The following is a 19,886-nucleotide window of genomic DNA, read 5'->3' as shown; positions in this document are numbered from 1 at the left end:
GATTAATGGATTTTTAGAAACCAATAGTATTGGTTTCGGTTTGGTTCCAAACCAAAACCGACCATGAACAGCCCTAATGGAGAGTAACTGATACGCCCTAGACTCAAATGAGACTTGCCCTGTTTTCCATTGCTCTGCTTTACAAGTTTGTGCAGACTTGCCCTGTTTTCCATTGCTCTGCTTTACAAGTTTGTACAGAGACGAGTCCATGGGCACGAGATGAGTTCTTTTGTGGCTTCCAAAAAATTTTAGTTTAAAGGATTGTAGGGCTTTACCCTTGATTAGAGGGAGCCCTTCCAGAAATTCTCGACGGTCCTAGGAGAACCCAAGGCCGAGGAGGGGGTTTGGAAATAGTTTTCAACCAGCAATTGACGCGCCTCGGTTATTACCTCATTAGCTGCGTCATTGCCCCAAGCGCAAAGATACCTTGGATTGACTGCATCGACTGGTTTTTATAACACCTTCATTCACATCCCTAGCTCGGATTTGAAGGATGTGGGACTAAATGTATGCTAATTTCACTGCCAAAACAGGCTTAGATAAGTGCTCTTCTTATTTCTCCTTGTGCTTTCTTCGCCACCTTATGATTCTTGATAAGTTCTTGCGTAGGCCGTTCCATGGAAGTTGCAGAGGTACAGCTTCCGCCAACAAACAGATCCTGCGAATCAGTACAAAAAACTTCAATAATCAACTTTAAAATACTTAAACTGATGTTTGCAAGATCTGAGTCTCACCAAAATTACTCCTTTGATATTGTTTCTAGGGAGGCTAAGATTACCTCTCATTCAACATGGAGAAGACGCAGACCTATGAAGTTTCTTTGAACGTCTTTAGACTTTAGCACTATGAAGTTTCTTCTAATTCATGAGGCATGGATCAGAACCTCATAAAGGGATTCAGTTGAATATTCCATGATCATATTTTGATTCCGTTGCTGTTTCCTCCTTGTTTGTCTGCCCCTCCAAGCATTCTCATGTATTGTGCAAATGGCAAAAGACAACAAGTAGTTCTCTGCACCATGAATGTTGAATGCAAGTCTGTAAATGGAACTGCAGTTGGAGACATATTCCAGACATAGTGGTTGGAGCAATATTGCAGCCCGGCTCAACAAGAGTAGCTTCTTCTAATGCATTTCACCATGGACTAACCGTTTTGCTGGGGAGAAACATCTACTGGTTTATGCGGGGACGAAAATGAACACCAAGATGTTACAACATTCAGCACCAGTGGTCTAGTGGTAGAATAGTACCCTGCCACGGTACAGACCCGGGTTCGATTCCCGGCTGGTGCATTGTTTTGTTGCTTTTTTGCTCTGCAAAGCTGTGTAATCAGCTCCAACAACAGAGCTACATCTAGCACGGGAAATTGGAAAATATTGCGCTTGCAATTTGTAAAAAGATAGAAATGTAACCTGCGCGGTAGAGAATTGTGTGCAGCGCGATGTTCGTGCGGGTAACAAGTGCTGATTCCCACCTCTTTGACTATCACATTTTTCCATCCCATTTGAGATAAATTTACAAGATACACTGATCCATTATGCAGCCCTGGTTAATTAGCATTCTAAGTAGCGTTGTTCAATCTACAATGCATTTACTTAAACTGAATGAGCCACCAGGTGTAGCTTTTCATCTTTCCCAACAGTGTGTGGTTGGATATGGCGAGCGTTAGTGATGGTGTCAATTGCGTGGGATTTGAGGCTCAAAGCCTTCGACTTTCATCATTATTTGGTTGGTGCAGATTATCACCGGGCCAACTCACCTGGACTGGACGAAAAAAAAATGGCGAAACATTAACCATCAAAGAAAAAGAAGATTAAGGATAAAGAGTTCATTTGTGTTAAGAAAAACTAAGAGCAAGAAACCCAAAAATTGGGAGAAAAAGCGGCCAACTGTGTAAACCTTGTCATTAAACCAAGGAATGAAAATGATCATGACACTTTGAAAAAAAAAATACACAGATAGGAAAGAGCCGGAAACTCAACTCACCACCTGACAGAGAAGCTATTCAGATTTTCAAGTTTCAAGGTAGATCCCAACTGAACCAAAACAAATCCATATAAAAAAATTACTAGAAAATAAGAATGGTACAGTAATTTAGGTTGCACGGCTTCCCAAGCAGAAGAGAAGTTCTAGTCTTTGATTCCAAGATGTAGATGAGAGGGAGTTAAACTCAATAGTCAACAGTACCAAACAAGCAAATTTCTTTCTGAAACAAGATTATTAGATATGGTGGTGATGACCCTTGAAGATTCCATCCAGATAGAAGAAGAAGTTGGCAACAGTATACATACATGGTATTACTGCTAAGATGGAGTTAGGGAAGTTGACAGTTGTTCTACTCAATGTTTTCATTAGTTTAGGTGGGGATGAGGCAGGCCGCGGCCTTAGCAGTATTGCAACGCAAAGGCGTAGCATGAACTCAATGTTTTTCATTATTAGTTTTGGTGGGGGTGCGCCAGGCCTTTGCAGTAGTGCAACGCAAGGGCGACACATGAGAACCCCAACAGCAAGCTGCTGTGATGGGAACTCCCCCATGAAAAAAAATAAATTTAATATCGTGTGAGCCGATGACTCACATATCAGATATTAAACTGATAAGAACTGATACTACACTTGATCTTAGCCAAAAGGCCGAGAAAAGTATGCTTATTCTTGCGTTTGGCTTCGTCTTTATACTGTCTGGTTTCCACTCACCTTCTTTGACTAGTGGATGTGGGACTAACTCTTAATCTCGCTGCCACAGACAAGTTGAGTTTAATTGGGGTAGGGGTACTGAGATGAGTCCATGGGAATCGTATGAATCCAGTTTATTTTTGGAGCATAACAATTGGCTTGTGATAACATTTGATATCTACATCTTGACAAACTGAATTGATTCACTATTCTCAACAACCATCATCTGAGTTCTTACAGGAGAATTTATACTCAGACTCAAACTTGTACGGACACTTACAGCTCATACCTCTCTGTCATTCACGTGCGACTCACACGGTTAGATAATCTCATGACAGACCTTGGATCAACTGAAACTGTTGGTCTATGCTATATTAGCTACTACTCTTAACATGACACACACTCAGACACATTACAGTAAAGAAAGAGAGGAAGTAAAATAGAAAAAAAAATATAGGCTGTAGGGTCATAACAGAATGGCAATGGATGGTGCAGTAGAAGAAACACAATCCAGTAGTTGTTGCAGTAGCAGGTCTTATGCATAAGAAGTAATCTTCATAGTGGAACCAAATTGCAGAGATATGAAAAATTGATGCAGCAATAGTGGTTGTGGTGACAATAAAGCAGTCCATACCTGAGAAGGCACAAGTGAAAAGGTTGAAGCTGCTGAACGTTGAGAAGTAGATAATGAACAACCTGAAAACACTTGCAGATCCAAAACTTGCAGCTGGTGTAGCCTTAAAACAGTTGCAGAAGTAGAATAAACCACCAACATTGAAGAAACCATAGAGAATAACAATGTACCACCAAGAATTCTGCACTAGAGCTTGTGAACCAGAAGTATACTGTAAAAACAATGATGTTGAAAATATTGCAGTAGTAGTTGATGAAGAATAACAAGCAGCACTCGCAGGAAGCTTGAGAAGTGAACCAACTCAACTCTCATTACAGGGCACATGAAGTACTCATGAAGGTGATCTCTTATTGTAAAATCTTATTGAAGTACCATTATTATGCAGAAAAAGAAAGAAATAACAATGCAGCAGCATCCACTGCCCAATCTTTATTTATATACAAAACATAACAAGCTGCAGTAATCACTCATGGCAATCAGATACAGGAGGCAGAGTTTGACAAATGAGAAATACTCACTAACTGCATCCAATAGAACTATGCTTCAGGCCTAGAACCACAGCTTGTAGACGTGCAAATAGCAAACACATGAACCAACCCATTATCACCAGAAACACTTCTTGCTTGTCTCATAACCAACCAAATCTGAAGAAAATGACTCACCCTACTCTCACCAGAGGAACCAGATCCACTGCAGATTTTTCGTTGATCCAGAACAACAATAAGAAACAAAGAACCGAGAACTAAATTCAAGAATCTGACAAATCTTGAATTGAAAATTCTTCACACGCCATCAAATCTCGCATAAAAACTATTGTTTGGTTAAAACCATGTTTATTTCTCTTTGAGAGATTGATCATCATTGATCGTGTTTATCGTATCTTTGCTCCTGAATTGGAGTTGTTTATCTCTTTTGGGTCTTATTTACCGGAGTGGATTCTCCGCGTGTCGATTGTTTTCAAATCGTTTCCGCTGTGCCGTATCAAAATTACTCTAGTTTGCGGTTTTGGTTTGCTCGGTAAGAAGAGAGACGGCCATTGTTTGGTGATAAAAATTATGAATGAAAAGTAGTAGTGAACATGGTTATACAAATTAGATTGTTGTATTGTATGTTTGAGATTGAAGAATCAATGTATTAGTGCGACTGAACTGAAGGCAGACATTGCTTTTCTCAATAACCCATGAACAGAAAAAGAAAAAAGAAAAAATTCTAGATTGTACCACTTGAAACAAGTTTTCTGAATAAGGAGAACTTGTACTTTGTGAATTTGGTCTAGGGCCTCAAGGAATGTTGCATTAGACCTACCTCTCTTGAACCACTTCTGCACCAGACATATTCATCTACTGCCATAGCTTGTGCAAAGCTGGATGTTACATAGTTTTATTAATTGCTTGAACTGTTTTCAGTGTCTTGAGCCGTTATGTATCTCCGTTATTTTCTTATTTGTTTGTGAATGCAGTTAGACGGTTCCCGAGCATCATGTAAGGTACTGAACAACACTCTTTTTGATGTACCTCTGCAGTGATTACTGTTTGTTTGATTTTCTATTAGTTATTTGAAAAGAGTGGTCTATCAGTTCTAATTACCATTATCGCTATCAAAAGAGTAATCGTTTGAAAATATGAAGCTACAGTAGTTAAGTTTTGCATCATGATTTTGTTGACATCTGGTACATGTCTGTCTTAGAAAATAGTGTTCCCTAGGAACAAATTTGGGCAGAGACGAGTTCATGGGCATGAGTGCATCTTATACAGAGCAAAATAATTTGCGTCTATCATTAAGTGCAGGTTATAGTTATTAGGACTGTATTTTCAAATTTGCCTTCCTAGTAAAGGTTTGCTAATTTCACTGCAAAAACAGCCTTAGCTAAGTACTCTGTAGCAAACTACCAGGCACTTCAGTTTTGTTTCCAAACAATTTCTTACTTCTCCTTGTGTTTTCTTGGTCAAGTTTTGATTATTTATAAGTTCTTTTCAAGATCAAGTCTCGCCAAAATTACTCCTTTGATATTGCTTCTGCTGAGTGTCATTAGTTCAGTCGTGTACTTAAGATGTTCAATTGCATAGTATTGTAACCATGTATTAGATTATGCTAATGGTAGAAAGAACACAAGTATCTTTCTGCACCAAGCTGTGGGCTTCCCAGTGCATCTCATAGGCAATATTTGGTTTAGAATTGGCAGGGGCCGCGTTCCCCCTCAGGAACAAATTATGACGTAGACTCTCCCTCATTGGGGAGATCTTAGGCGAGCACCCCTCCTTAGCTGTCTATAAAATAGTTAACAATTGTAGTTCAAGTTATGCTACTATCACAGCTTAGTATTAGAGTTAAAATAGAAGTTCAATGTCTTAATTTTTTTCTCATCATCAGTGCTCGTTAATTATGCTTTACAGATTTTTTGTACAGCACATAGTTCTTAAATCCTGAGTTTTTTTTGTGTACATTTGTGCAATTTGATGACCTTTTTGGCTTTCTTGTTTAGGTTATTAGTTATTTACGTTTCATGGAGGGGAGTGAGAGTTTATTAAAAGCTATATAGTCTAGAAGATTATCAAGATGCTGGCATGCTTGATTCAGAGACTTTAGAAGAAGGGGAGTGTAGGATACAAATTGGAAGTTTGCAGTTGACTGAAACTAGTAAGTTTGAGGAAGATTGGAGACTTAGAATTGGCAGAAATGGGAAGCAGGGGTGACATTACAGTAAACCAAGCATCTAATACGAACAAGAAGAAGAAGAATAAAAACAAGAAGACTGGTCCTGCCCCAGCTATCAAAAACATGAATAAGTAAGCTTACCATCAATTCTTACCATTTTTCTTTTTCTTAGTAAGATAAATTGAATACATAACGAAAAGGAAATAGATTTGACTAAATTGATTTCTAATTTTACCTTTTCTATGTAAGGTGTGGGATTATTTAATTTTGTACAATACTGACTTAGTTCTGATTAGGTTTGATTTTTCTGTGTCTGTAGGTTCGTTATTGATACTTGTAAACGCTTGAAGGAGAGAAAAACTTATCTGGTTTGGAATGCTGTAGGTAAAATGGTAAACTGGAGTTTCACCACATTTTCGACATGCAAGTTGAACATTATGTTGAAAAGAAACCATGGAACAAGAAGGAACACAAAGAAATCCAAATGTAAAGATAAGACCTTACTAGTTATGCAAAATCCTAGAGTTGTTCCCAAGAATGAAAGTAAAGAAGGAAGAATCTTGCATATCAACTCACCTGTATGTGCTACCTTCTGTTGGACAATCTTTTTTCACCTTTAATATCCTGAAAACGAACTTACTTGTCACTATTCTTTCAGAATCTTCTTGCGATTTGTAAATTGAAACTTTAAACTTGCAGGTGGATGCAATTCAGGCTTGTGGAGGACAGATGACTGCTGATGGAAAGCGTCATCGCTATGGTGGTGGCATATTATGGGGCATTCTGAAGAAACTTGACCCTAATGCTTACAAAGAGATCATGGCCAAGGGAAAGGAAATTGAGGTTTGACTAAAATATTTTTGCGTTACATATTTCTTTCTCCAGGCTCTTACCTATTTTGAGATTTTAATGCGTGTTCATAACTTCATTCTAATTTTTTTTGGATATCATATCTTTCTCTAATGCAGAGGCAATTCAAACAACAAGCGCCAAAGGAATTAAACCCATCTTTGCAAAAGACTGCGCAATCCTCAATTGCTGGTCCAATGATTAACCACACATCATCTGGATCTGCCCTTGCACCTCCTCTAAACTGTAGAGCCGCAGCTTCTAATATAAAAAGAGAACGTGTATCTGTTATGAATAGGATTCGGGTACCTGTAACTTATGATGACTTGCTTGGAGAAGAAGTGGAGGGCCATGAGTGAACATGATGATTTTTTTTTTTTTCTGAAACAGGGTATACTCAGCTGATACGTGTAAAGAATGCAATTTTAATTTTAATTTTCTTGATGTGATGTGATTATTCCTTAGGATATCTGTTGTAGTTTCCTCTGTATAAATTATGTTTCTCCAACAGAAGTGAAAAAAGTGAGTCTCTCTAGCAGAAGCATGTTTTTTTGAATGCCACAAGTTTGAACACTCAGCATTAATACCTTCCAGTGTAAAACATTTTGATCACATATACACATATATGAAAGGAGTCCAATTTTGTGCATACTCTGGAGAGTGTTATATTTGACATGTTCATTTGATTGGTTGATTACTTGACAAATCGATCATTTCCACTGAACCCAACCACACAAATCTCTACAAGCTAGTTAATGCAATTAGCCCTGAAAAGGACTATGCAGTAAGAATACACTTCCAATCAAAGGATAGCTTGATTAAACAGCATGACTGGATAGATAGAGATCAACCAAACATAGCCTTAGATTCCTAGCAGGGTCGTGAAACTGAGTTTGCGCAATAGCAAGACTTACCATGCATGTAGCATGTACATAAGTACCCCAACAACTCGGTCTGTCAGATCTTGCGACTGTTGGATCTGATTCTGACGGCCGGGGACACCAGTTTCTTCGACCTTTTGGTGCACATTTGGTTATGCAGCTACAGGTAATATCTTAAGTGGGCTTGCAAAAACTTATGGAGGAGTCGCTGGTGTTGAACGCTCACCTGCTATTTCTTTAGTTCCACAATTTGTGGTTGCATTTCGATTCTCCAGATAGAATAAGAAGTTGGCAACAAGGTATTATGCTAAGATGGAGTTGGAGTTGTTCTAAGTTGAGATATTTGCATTTTGGGTTCCTAAGAGCAACTGCAGTGATGCGATCAAAACCAAAGATCAAAGATCAAAAAAAAGATCAAATTTTGGGTTTAGTCCGTGTTGTCACGTAACGGTGGCGATTAAAATTTGGTCGCGCGTAATTTAAAGATCCGCCCCAAAAAAATTTCATCGGGCGTATCTCAAATGTCCGCCCAATCAATCACCAGGCGGACTTTAAGTTTACGCCTGTCAACAGGCGTACTTTAAGTTTACGCCTCATTTTTTTTTATTTTTTTTTTTAATTTGAATTTTCATCGGGCATAATTTAAATCTCCGCCCGTTAACAAGCGTACTTTAAATTTACGCCCAGCAACAAGCGTACTTTAAATTTACGCCCGACTATATTAGGATTTGGTATTTGGTCGCGACCAAATATGGTCTGGAATTTGATCTTTGGCTGGGATTGCGTCACGATCTCATCCCAAATTTTTGGTTATACTCGCCCACTGTGGATGCTCTAAGCATGGGTGATCCAGGCCATGGCCTTTGAAGCATGGGTGATCCAGGCCATGGCCTTTGAAGTAGTGCAGCGCAAAGGCAAAGCATGATCTCAATGTTTTGATTGGTTTTGGTGGGAGTGCGCCAGGCCATTGGCGTAGTGCAACGCAAGGGAGAACCCAGAACCCAGCAGCAAGCTGATGTACCGGGAACTCCCCCATGAAAAAAATAAATTTAATATCGTGTGAGCCGATGACTCACATACCAGATATTAAACTGATAAGAACAGATACTTCACTTGATATTAGCTAAAATGCCGAGAAAGGTGTGCATACTCTCGTTCTTGGCTTCCTATTTTATACTGTCTTGTTTCAGTGCTGCTGATCTGAACTAGTCCATGTGGGACTAAATCTTGATTTCGATGCTTTAGTATCCCTTGGACAAGTTAAGTTTAATTGGGAACTGAGATGAATCCATGGGCATGGTTGGGTCCAATTTATTTGGAGCACAATAATTGGCTTGATGTAGGTAAGTACAGATCATGAGATCAAAGCTTAATAGGGCGGCAATTATTTACCGTGGAGTGACAGATGTTTTAGCATTTAATAGTTGGCTTTATGGTATGATCAGGTGATGTTTTAGCTAAGCTTGCTCATGTTGAAGTTAGTCTGATGTTTTAGCTTCAGGTGCAGGTCAATAAAAAAGAGCTCATTTTTTCGTTGGCCTATCCTTGCAGAACGATTAGTCCTAAGTGTGTTTACATTCTTGCAGAAAGATGAGTTTGAAGTATTGTAGGGATTTAACCCTCGATTAGAAAGGGTCATTCCAGAAATTTCCAACTGCCTTGGGAGATTAAAGGTCGAGGCAGGGATTTGGAAATAGCTTTTAACCAGCAACTGACACGTAGTACGTCATTAGCAGCGTCACTGCCCAAGCGCAAAGATGTTCCGGAGTAATGCCTTAACTAATTATAATTATATGAATCATGGGACTAAGAGAAAATTTGTTACTTATACTGATAGAAACATACTAAGCTACTCTCTTAGCTTACCACTAGGCCCCCTAACAAATCTAAGAAACTGCAGTTGGTCTGGAATGAGTTACTAAGAATTGTTTCCAAGGAATAAGGAAATGCCCTAGCATTCCCTTGAGCAACCCAAGAGACGATGTCAGGAAGCAGTTTACATGAAAGAAGATATTTGTGGCAGAAAGCACTTTACATAAAAGTTACTCCAGTTTGCCGTTTCTGTTGCTAGGGAAGAAAAGAAACAACCAATGTTATGGAGCTTGGTGATATAAATTGTGAATGAGCAAGTAGGAGCGAATATGGGCACACAAACAAACTGATTAAAATAGGCTAGATGTGAGATTTTACCACTAAACAAGATGGAAAACTAAAGTATGCCTGCCTGCCATCTAAATGAACATTCTCCTTGGATGGGAAATGTCATAGGGCATAATGCCGCAAGGAGTAAGCTTTGCTTTTAAAAATTGTTGGGTTCCCTCCTCAGAAAGAAGAGAAACACCCTCTAAAAATAGGCGTATGCCGCTTATAAAACGGCAAGCACACGGTATTCTTTAGTAAAAGGCGAAAGAATAGTTCGCTCTGTGCTTACCGCACGGCTGCGTGATTGATTTGTGAGAGTGAAGTGCTAATTTTATAAAGAGCAATTTGAGTAGAGTTATGCTTCCTAGTCAGTCTATGAGGGACTAATTATTCTTCAGTTCAACTGAGATTTGAAGTTTCATTCTATGCTTGCCTACCAAGGAGGAATACTGGGATTCAAAACCTTATGATTTTTTACTCATTTGGTTTCTAAGGAGATGGGGTAGCATGGCAAAGACTTTGAGATAGATGTCACATGAATACGTGATGGAAATCACTTTGATTCCATCAGTGCTTCCTCCTTGTTTATATTGCAATAGCTTTTTTCGTGTCATGAACGTTGTGTGCAAGTCTGTCAAGGAAACTGCAACTATAGAGGTATTCCAGAAGTAGTAGTTGGATCTTTATATTGCAGTGGCTAGATAAGTTTTTGGCACATTCCCGTCAAGAATACAAGATTTGGCTTATTAAATTGGGCAGGGTGCAAGATTTGGTTTATTGAAATTGGGCAGGGCTACAACAAATAATGTGTGGACTCTGCATCAACCTTCTTAGCGTGCACCGGAAGTCGCTAACCCAGGACATGGACTCCATATCTTATGCTCTATTTTTTAACATTTTCCATAACGCTCAGCACCAGTGGTCTAGTGGTACAATGTATATTATATCTATCCATCATTTTAACAAACCAGTTGGTAAACCATTCTACTCCATAACCACTTTTCTGAGTAAAATCATGGATCGCTTAAAACCAAAAATATCACCAACTTACCAATCTGCCATACATTCCTGGAAGGACATGATACCACCAGTGGAATAACCTTAAGAGTCCAATAAATTCTACTGCTTCGCAGAATTAGGAGTTTTATTATTATAGATAGCAAGAACAATAAGTTGTGTTTCAAATACTGGCAAACAAATGTTTTGTCCACTCTTGTGCACAATAGCTTACCTTACAATGCTTACATCTCCACTGCTATTTCTCAGTTTGAAACAATAAGAGATCCACAAAATTTGCATACATAAAATCTCCCCCCAAGGGTTCCATGTAATAAAAGAATGTGAAAAAAAGAGTGCATTACAAAAGGAAAGAAAACAGAAAGATTCAAAATGTGAATGTAAGATTGTTTTACAGTAAAAAAAAAAATCACCTTTACTATCAAACCAATACTAGACTTCTTCTCCTAGCGATCCAAAGCCACTGATTGGCCAAATCTACAAAACAGCAGCTAACAAAGGTAAGCTTCGACTCCCAAATTCCCAATCCAAAAGTAGTGACTAAAACGTTTGGGAACCACAAAATACCAAAATCACTTCCAGTTGTAGCAAGGCCAGAAACGTTGATTTATATGTCAAACATAAGCCAAGGTTGGGTTGTTGGTGGGCAGGATGGTAATAGAAGATGTGATGAACCTGTTACAGTGTTTAGAGAGAATTTGGCAACAAGACTGAAAGAGTTCAGAAGTTGAGACAATGGTGGATGTCGTGAGGATAAGGTTAGCGAAATGGGGATCAGTCGGGGAGGAAATCTAAGTCTGAAACGATGTTGTATGTTCACAATGTTGTATGTTTACTTATAACTATTGTCCAGGGTATCTTACGTCTGTTCAACAACACATTCAACATTCAAATCTCGGCAGTAAACATAAAAATATACTACAAACAAGATAAAACTCACCCTCCAAAACACCTTGCCTTGAACAAGACCATATGGAACAGGACCGAATTGGCGTGAGTCTGTTGAGGCATATATGTTGTCTCCTTGGATCCAAATATGTCCCTTAGGCACCTGTTGCACACCAGTAAAATAGAAAACTTGAACGATGAGTTAAAGAGATTAATATGCTAAAAACATTCATGAGACAATCTTAAATCATATCGAGACTGAAACATACTTGGAGAAACTTGAAAATTGAAAGATAAGCAGCACAAAGTTATAAACTTATTTTATAGATTCTTTAAAAATATCAATCAAAACCCCACGTAATATTAACTATGAAATAAAACAGACAGCCAAGTGAGATTATATTTTCCTTACCGTAATAGTTCGACATTTCTCAGAATTATGTGGGTCGACCAAGTAAGTTACTTTGTCTCCTTCCATGCCCAAAATACGCTTGGTAAGAATCTTTTTAGGATTCTCAGGTGAGCGTACAAGAACTATATCACCATTATTCACCTTCCCTAAACGAGTCGATATCTTCTCCGTCAAAACCAAATCACCTGTTATACTTAAAGTCGGGAGCATACTAGGACCAAACACCTAGAAAAGAGAACAAACATTCAAACACAATTGTCCCTCAATTTACAAATCCAGGAAGTAGAACACTGGGATCAATTGCTTACAAGAGTAGGACTGCAGATGTAGTTGTTAGTAACATGAAGAAAGCAAAGAAATTTCCCAACTAAAATTGTTCGATCAAATGCTTCTTTTGCAATTTCAACGCCCTTTCCTTTCAACAGATTCTTCAATCCATTCATCTCTTTAAATTGCTTTTTCTGCGCTTCTCCAGCCTATTCAGTTTAGAATTTAAACACACTTAAACAAAAAATTTCGAACAGCAAATTTGCAACTGACTCAACCAGTGCATTCTCTCTATATGTACAAAATTAAGAAATTCACATCGACATTTCGTCGAACACTTCCATAGCATAATCTATGCATCCAAATAATCACATACAACACAAATCTTTGGTTACCAGCATAAACATTAGACTCAAATACCTAAAGTAAACTAATACGGACAAGTAGTTTTAACAGAATAACCCTTCAGAGAACAGACTCCAATAATGAAAGTGCCAGCCATAAACAAGCCACTAATTTTGACATTGAATGTAAACAGATCAAGGATAAAATTGATTATATAACCGTAAAAAATTAAAAAAAAAACATTGATTACCTGTTTTACTGACCACAGACCAGCTTCAGATCACAGACCAGCTTCACTTATGCTTTTGGCCAAAACAAAAAAAGAAATATAAGAAAACAAAATCACTTGAGCTTCAAGGCATTGAGTTCCCGGCCACCCTGCGGTAATCTCGATGTGGAATAAACAAATCGCACCCGAAAAATTGAGGCATTAAGCTTCAGAGAAGAGAAGGAAGGCAAAAAAAAAAAGAAAAAAAAATTTGGGCACACGGCGGCAAGGCAAAAATGTTGGGCAGGGGGCCGTATTCCGCCTGGCCGGTCGCTCGGCATTCCTGCAAGGAGCGAACTACGTGGTTAAATTACAGATCCTGTATGCTCAGCACGTCAGTGACAAGTGCGGTCTTGCGGCATATAAACCAGAGCCAAATTAGAAACCTACATGATGTGGGACTAAAGTTTGTGAGCTAAATAAAAACACACTAAACTTTCAAACCTTTCTCTGTCTGTTTTAGGAATTATGGAATCCTAATAGTAATTCTTAAATTAGCATGGGCTTCTTCTGATTTTTCTTACATGGATTTGAAAGAAGAAGGAGAAGGGAGATTTTGTTTCTACATGACTCTTCTGTTAGTATTGTGATTCAACACCTACAGTCAATTCTTGGTTTACATCAAAATGTTGTCGGTATAAAGATCATCCAACAGTAATCAAAATAATGAAAATAGAAATTGAAGAACCTGTGTTTGTGACTAAATCTCAAATTCTTTGTTCAACTTTGAGCTTTCTGCTTACCGAAATTGAACTACCTAAAACTCTTTTAAATCAACAACGCCAATGTCGTTGGATTCGCTTATTCGATATTCCTTGGCTGTGTTTCAGCTTGTAGTTAATATGGTTGGATTGGCTGATCTTGCATTTCAGGAGCTGAGGAGTAACATTGTGGATTAGCGCATCTAAAGAATGCCCATATCCTAGACTGCCATTTAGTATCATTTGGTGTCTAACACCTTAGGTGTAATATTGAGGCAAGTTTCAGTTCACTAGCACTAGCTATGACAAAGACACCCAAAAGTCCCGTTTCCCAGACTTCGAATAAGAAGAAAATGATGCAATGAACGTTAAGACTATCAGAGTTTCCCCGAAACTAGGTACGATTTGAAAAATATAGATGGGTCGTTGAAGGGAATTGCTCAGCTAAGGTGCATGCATAATGGAAAGTCTGTCAGGTTCTGGTTTGGCAGTTGGTTTGGTGAGACTCCATTCTATATTTTTCAGCAGCTAGCTAGCCTTCGATGCTGCTGCAAGGAAAATGGCAAGAGTGGGGAAGCCAATTGACAACGGAAGATGGAAGATACAACTTAAGCAACAACCAGAGGACACACTACTTTGAAAACTGGGATCAAAATCTCTGGTAAGGGAGATCTACTTGTGGATATGGATAATAAACCAACAGCATTATGTGTGTAACTTACCTAACAAAAGCATATGGGTAAAACATATACCCCCAAGGTACATATTTTTTGCTTGGTTGGCAGTTCAAAATGCAATTTCTGCAGTGGATAACCTGAACAGGAGAGGATGCAACATCACTTTTATTTTTTGCCGCAAGTGTTGATCATATGCTGCTCTCTTGCAGTTTCTGAATTCAGATTTGGGACCATTTTGTATCTAGCTTCACCAACAATTGGAGGCTTTTATGATAATGTAGATGGAGAAGTGGTCGTTTTGTTAAAATAAAGAAGAGAAAATGGAAACAGCTTTGGCCTAGTGTGCCATTTCTTTTACTGATTTGCTTAGCAAGACCCCTTAAGTTTTTCTTTTGCCTAACTACCTCTTTTGGTGAGCATTTTTCTATTGTGTGTTTGCAATCTAGCACTGCATTATACTTTCCTCTTGTTGCCAGATGACTATTTTGGTTCTTCACTACATTGTTTTTTGTCTTTATAACTAGCTATTCAAATGTCTCATGAGTCTCTCTTTGCTTCTTATTCTTCTTTTTTCCCACCTGAAATAGAACAAAGATGAAACTAAAGAAAGCCTTGATATAGGTTTGCCTGTTGTCTATCTCAATTGGTGATTTAGCAGAGTTCCTGTATGGAAAGCATGGGGATGTTGAAACAGCAAATAAAGTAGTCTTGGAATCAGGGGATGTACTGATATTTGGTGGTAAATCCAGGCACATATTTCATGGCGTAACGTCGATTCTTCCAGATACAGATACAGCACCAAAAGCTTTGGCTGCTGAAGCCAATCTCCGTCCAGGACGACTTAACCTTCAGAAAGTACTGAGGTGTGTTCAAAATGAAGTCTTTTCTCATATTGATCTTGATTGTTACTCTTTAACTTTTATTCTACTTTTGGGTCCAAGTTGTTTCTTTCCCTTTTTCTTTCAATAAAATTTTATACTACAACAACAACAACAAGAAGCAGATGATTTTCAAAAAAAGAACATCATTGACAAAGCTTTCTAAGTTAAGAGATAGGTTACAAAAAATTTAACAGGAATTCAGTTAAATGTAATCTTCTTTGATATGCTTAAAATGCCGCTGAAGATTGGTGGAACCTATGATCAGTTTTGGATGATATCAACGAGATTTGCTTGCTTAACAACAGCAAAAAGTAATTCCTGCCCACACAGATATGACTTCTACCTGTATCCAAGATTCTGGCTTTGAAGAATTTGATTGTCCTCTAGAAGGCGGTCATATTCGAGCAGCAGGTCGTTGGATTGCTTCTGAAGGGCGGCAACATCAGATTCTGCTGCAAGTACCCGTTTATCCTTTTCTTCAGATTCTAATTTCATCTTTTTCAAATTCTCTTTCAGTTTGGAGACTTCTTCATTTAACAGTCTTCTTTCCTTTGAAGCTTTTTCTTCCTTCTCTTTGATTTTCAGTTGAAGCTTTTCCACTTCCTCTTTGCAAAACTGGGCTTTAGTCTTTAGACCACACATTTTCGTAAGATAGTGGTGCAACCGGTAAATAATGAACCAGAGGAAAAGGGAGAATGCTGCAGCGTAGTGAAGAAAATGAAAACCCATAAAGAGATGAATCAATGACTGTTTTGCATAATACATAAGAAATACTGCGAAAAGAAACCTTATGCAACTGACGACATGCATGGAAATCACTGAAACATATCTATTTCATGCCGCTACCTTGTAAACTGGTTTAGAAGTTTCACGTTTCATACATACATGAGCTGTAAACAGATTCTAATTATGTCTACCAAAGAAACTAAACTGACATAGAAGAAGCAATTCAATCTCTATGCCAATTAGCAGCTTTGATATGAAACTTTGAGATTAAAGTATACAGCTGAATTAGCCTAAAGTGTAATGCTGCAAGCTGGTGAAAACAAGACTACCAGCTGAAAGGGAACACTTCAAACTCATTTAAACTTGACAGGCCAATTACTTTTTGATCGGTCTGTAGGAACTAGAGTGCTGACGAACTTTGAACTCAGATCATGAATATCAAAACCCAACAACTTTACCACTCTATTAGAGAAACATCTGCAACAGTTTTGAACACATTATCAATGAACGAGTTTAGCTAATTGGCTTCTTCAAGTTTGTAAACCAATGCGGATGCTTTTCTAGTAGAGCAGTAAAATCATTAGATGTTGATATCTACAACTTGAATTCAAAATTCGTAGGCATCCTAATTCCTACCGACCAATCAAAAATAAATGGTAACCTAATCCAAGATCAAACCTACCGAAAACTGATGCTACTTAACCACTCTCACGTAATATAAATATATTCATTTAGTCGTGATATCACTCACGAACCAGTAACCTTTTTGATTGTCACCGTACTGCTGACTTTAATTTCCCTTGTGGTAGAAAGATCATTTTAGATGTTAAGGATCGGTTGTGAAAGAACTAAGTGAGTTATCGAGGATAAAGACAATCATTTGGCTTTGTTTCCTGCTTAACAATAACTTTGGACAAATAAAGAATGCCCATATCCTAGACTGCCATTTAGTATCAATGTTGTAACATGAAAACCAGCATTAAGTGTCTAGCGATGACTTTCACACCTTAGGTGTAACATTGTCGCAAGTTTCAGTTCACTAACACTAACCAAGAGAAAGACACCCAAATCCCTGTGATTGGTTTAAGTTGTGCTGTTGCAGTATTCTGATTTCTAATTATATATGATTATTAGATTGTAAATCTTTCTTGCCCATTGCTTCAACTTTGTAATAAGAGGATTTGCTGAAGGGGCTAACTGTATGATAATGAATAAACAATTCAACCAGCTAAACTGCCATTAAGCATCAATTCATCCATAGAGTAGCATCTAAATTGACCTGGCCCATAGAACTCAATCAGAGACTAATTGGGTCTATGGAACACCGCCATCGTACGCTATTTATTTATTCGGGTTTTGAGTAAATCCGTCATCTAATTTGTTTTCCTGAGCTAGGTTACACTAAAGCCACAACATTCCAATTCCAAATTAGAAATCACTTAACTGAAGTTACCGAACCTTCACACAGTTTCTACATCAAAAGCATACAAATTTGTTACCTTCTAAAGATTAATCTCATCTGGATTACCATATACCACGGACATTAGAAACAACACTTTCGAAATCCATACTTTGATACGTCGATCATCTCCCATTAACTTACCTAGTCCAAAGAGTCCAAACTAATTGTCTGACCCGCATTCTACCTCTAGATGATAGAAAGCGCATATCTTTCAGACTTATGCTGTAGTCTAAATGTCCTGTACATTTCCTAATTACTCATCATTTTTCTCCCAAAACCCTAATTTCTAAATCAACATGAAATAAAGCTTTTATAAAATTCCAAAATTTCCCATTTTTAAGAAGAACACATCCAGAAACAAATCTACAACCCTAGATCGTACATCAAATTGATAAATATCAAACCTTTATAGTTGAATCTACACTAGTGTTAACATACAAACAAACATCAAATACAGAAATTTCAAAAAGAGAGATTGAGATAGAGGGTACAGTACCAATCAATGAGGAGTCAAGAAGGTGGGTTCTAACAAGAACTTGATCCATTGGTGTGAGAGTACCATGCTTGACATTTTTGTTTTGGATCCAAAGAAAGTTGTAAACACTAGAAGCAAGTATCAAAGACATAACTCCTACAATAGTCTTAACAGTGATTTCTGGTCCTTTACCAGTCTTTAACTGGTCTATCACTTTCATTACTAAATCTCTGAATGGTCCGATCTTTACTACTAGAAGAAATGCCATGATTCCTTCAACAATCAAAACCATGATTAATAACTGATACATCTCTCTATCTCTATTTCTATCCCTTTATCCTTGTCTCTCTTTCTAAAATTTCTATCTAAAGAGAGATTTTCCTCCTGATTTGAAGCTCAAAGCTTCTGCCTTTCATGGAGCTACAGAGAGATGATCGAGAAAGGAAAAATGGGTTCTGGAACTCAAAACCCCAAAAGCTAAGAAAATGAAAATGTGTGTGTATAGGGATTAATAAAGTGGTGTCAGTGAAGGAGAAGAATGTGTGAAGAAATTATTATTAAGTGAGATAATTATGGGGTTATTTGGTAAAGTAATGTTTGTTAACACACCCTCAAAGCAAACATTTTGTAGGGTATAGCAGTATAGAGTGCTTTGAAGAGCTAAATCCCAGGGTTTGTTTGGCGGGTGGAAACCAAAATGAAAATGTCTTATTTGTTTGGATTTGACTCTAGATTTGAATATGATTCGGCGTCTGACTCGGTTCGGATAGGATGTCGGATCGTTTGTTTTCTACATTCATGCATCTGATTTGAGGTTATTTGAATCTTATAGGTAGTCGAGAACCATCAAGTGGTCTGACGCTTTTCATGTTCCCTCCCACTGTGGAGTGGAGATAGGGGTTTGAATCCCATAATTACCAAACCAACTCCAATTTAAAAGAGTTAGAGGTGATCTAGAGATCATTGTACTTCCCTATTAAAATAAAGAGTCGTATATACAGTTGTATACATGATATGTTGTGCATATCATGTATACAAGTCAACCTGTATCTAATCATTTGAGCTAGATATAACTAATAAAATTCAGATACGATGATTCAGTGAGTCAATTGATTTAAAAAAAAAGCAACTTATTAGGCTAACCTTGATTCCAAGCAATGGCAATGCTAGATCAGATCGTTGTTAACCATCAATAACTAATTTACTTGAACTGGATGTTGTAAAATCAACCATTTTGGACACAAATAAATGTACACTCTCGAATATGACTATGAGGTACATCGGTGGGTATACTAAAAGCAAGACATATGAAAAAGAGTGGCTCCTTATTATTGTTGTCGGAGTAGAGACAATTCTACTTTTTTTATTCTCCTTTGAATGTTATTTCAGTTGAAATAGTGCTTGGAAGAGAACATTGTGTGACAAGTTGTATGTTGTATGTTTTTGTACGATACATAGTTTTCTATTTACTGAAATGACATCTCGACCAGAAACTCAAACAATAGATAATATGTCGTTTTGGTAATTTTCGTTGTCAAATGACATTCAATCTGTAGTATAGTCTGGAAAAACTACTTCACCATCTACTACCTAGTTTAGAAATAGATAAGTTATTTTCGCACTTCATATCATATCTTGTGTTCAAATTAATAAGGCGGACGCTATTAAAGTCGTCGTACAAGCATGATGACACCTTAATTCTTGAACTGGTATGGCTTGAGCATTCTATATTCATGAAGATGGCTGAGGAGAGATGGGCTACTACTGATCACTAGGCTTAAAGATATGATGAAATAACTTTATGAAATGGGGTAAGAAAGAGTCTAAACATTATAAAGTTATGGAAGTCTCCCGAATAAAACTATTAGAGATTTAGAAGTGGTGCACTTGCAAGATATAAGTGACGTAGAAAAACAATTAAAGACTGAATTTGA

General features: G+C 37.7%; 3 protein-coding genes, 5 non-coding genes and 1 pseudogene across 8 annotated transcripts; 2 read left to right on the top strand and 7 right to left on the bottom strand.

The window, feature by feature from the left end:
* Window positions 1–267: 267 nt before the first annotated feature.
* LOC113300657 lies at window positions 268–424 on the bottom strand. The gene has a single exon (XR_003335870.1). It is a non-coding gene; the product is annotated as a U4 spliceosomal RNA (small nuclear RNA).
* Window positions 425–1,220: 796 nt separating this feature from the next.
* On the top strand, window positions 1,221–1,291 carry TRNAG-GCC. The gene has a single exon. It is a non-coding gene; the product is annotated as a tRNA-Gly (tRNA).
* A 1,153-nt stretch (window positions 1,292–2,444) lies between these two features.
* On the bottom strand, window positions 2,445–2,643 carry LOC113300889. The gene has a single exon (XR_003335994.1). It is a non-coding gene; the product is annotated as a U2 spliceosomal RNA (small nuclear RNA).
* A 3,339-nt stretch (window positions 2,644–5,982) lies between these two features.
* On the top strand, window positions 5,983–7,169 carry LOC113294402. The gene is made up of 4 exons (XM_026542799.1): window positions 5,983–6,092; window positions 6,281–6,539; window positions 6,661–6,804; window positions 6,930–7,169. Exons 1-4 carry the CDS (start codon window positions 5,983–5,985, stop codon window positions 7,167–7,169), a joined length of 753 nt encoding a protein of 250 aa, XP_026398584.1.
* A 1,471-nt stretch (window positions 7,170–8,640) lies between these two features.
* Window positions 8,641–8,835, bottom strand: LOC113300941. The gene has a single exon (XR_003336026.1). It is a non-coding gene; the product is annotated as a U2 spliceosomal RNA (small nuclear RNA).
* Window positions 8,836–9,307: 472 nt separating this feature from the next.
* Window positions 9,308–9,450, bottom strand: LOC113300665 (annotated as a pseudogene).
* Window positions 9,451–10,007: 557 nt separating this feature from the next.
* LOC113300676 lies at window positions 10,008–10,132 on the bottom strand. The gene has a single exon (XR_003335883.1). It is a non-coding gene; the product is annotated as a U5 spliceosomal RNA (small nuclear RNA).
* Window positions 10,133–10,967: 835 nt separating this feature from the next.
* On the bottom strand, window positions 10,968–13,297 carry LOC113300611 (mitochondrial inner membrane protease subunit 1-like). The gene is made up of 5 exons (XM_026549818.1): window positions 13,013–13,297; window positions 12,459–12,626; window positions 12,151–12,375; window positions 11,791–11,901; window positions 10,968–11,327 (listed from the first exon to the last, which is right to left on the bottom strand). Exons 2-5 carry the CDS (start codon window positions 12,591–12,593, stop codon window positions 11,283–11,285), a joined length of 516 nt encoding a protein of 171 aa, XP_026405603.1. The 5' UTR covers window positions 12,594–12,626; window positions 13,013–13,297; the 3' UTR covers window positions 10,968–11,282.
* Window positions 13,298–15,368: 2,071 nt separating this feature from the next.
* On the bottom strand, window positions 15,369–18,488 carry LOC113296751 (B-cell receptor-associated protein 31-like). The gene is made up of 2 exons (XM_026545078.1): window positions 17,974–18,488; window positions 15,369–15,987 (listed from the first exon to the last, which is right to left on the bottom strand). Exons 1-2 carry the CDS (start codon window positions 18,260–18,262, stop codon window positions 15,629–15,631), a joined length of 648 nt encoding a protein of 215 aa, XP_026400863.1. The 5' UTR covers window positions 18,263–18,488; the 3' UTR covers window positions 15,369–15,628.
* Window positions 18,489–19,886: the final 1,398 nt, after the last annotated feature.

This window comes from Papaver somniferum, chromosome 7 (assembly GCF_003573695.1).
Source record: "Papaver somniferum cultivar HN1 chromosome 7, ASM357369v1, whole genome shotgun sequence".
Taxonomy (NCBI): domain Eukaryota; kingdom Viridiplantae; phylum Streptophyta; class Magnoliopsida; order Ranunculales; family Papaveraceae; genus Papaver; species Papaver somniferum.
This window is presented reverse-complemented; position numbering and strand designations above follow the sequence as displayed.

Bases quoted from the DNA above. Each gene is read 5' to 3' on its own strand.
- LOC113294402 (XM_026542799.1), top strand. From the start codon at position 5,983: ATGGGAAGCAGGGGTGACATTACAGTAAACCAAGCATCTAATACGAAC. The intron at 6,093-6,280 runs GTAAGCTTACCA...CTGTGTCTGTAG, and splicing joins GCTATCAAAAACATGAATAA to GTTCGTTATTGATACTTGTA. The intron at 6,540-6,660 runs GTATGTGCTACC...TTAAACTTGCAG, and splicing joins TCTTGCATATCAACTCACCT to GTGGATGCAATTCAGGCTTG.
- LOC113300611 (XM_026549818.1), bottom strand. From the start codon at position 12,593: ATGAATGGATTGAAGAATCTGTTGAAAGGAAAGGGCGTTGAAATTGCA. The intron at 11,902-12,150 runs GTAAGGAAAATA...GGTGTGCAACAG, and splicing joins AGAAATGTCGAACTATTACG to GTGCCTAAGGGACATATTTG. The intron at 11,328-11,790 runs GTGAGTTTTATC...GCTGTTTTGTAG, and splicing joins AAGGCAAGGTGTTTTGGAGG to ATTTGGCCAATCAGTGGCTT.
- LOC113296751 (XM_026545078.1), bottom strand. From the start codon at position 18,262: ATGTATCAGTTATTAATCATGGTTTTGATTGTTGAAGGAATCATGGCA. The intron at 15,988-17,973 runs GTACTGTACCCT...ACTACGCTGCAG, and splicing joins TCTTGACTCCTCATTGATTG to CATTCTCCCTTTTCCTCTGG.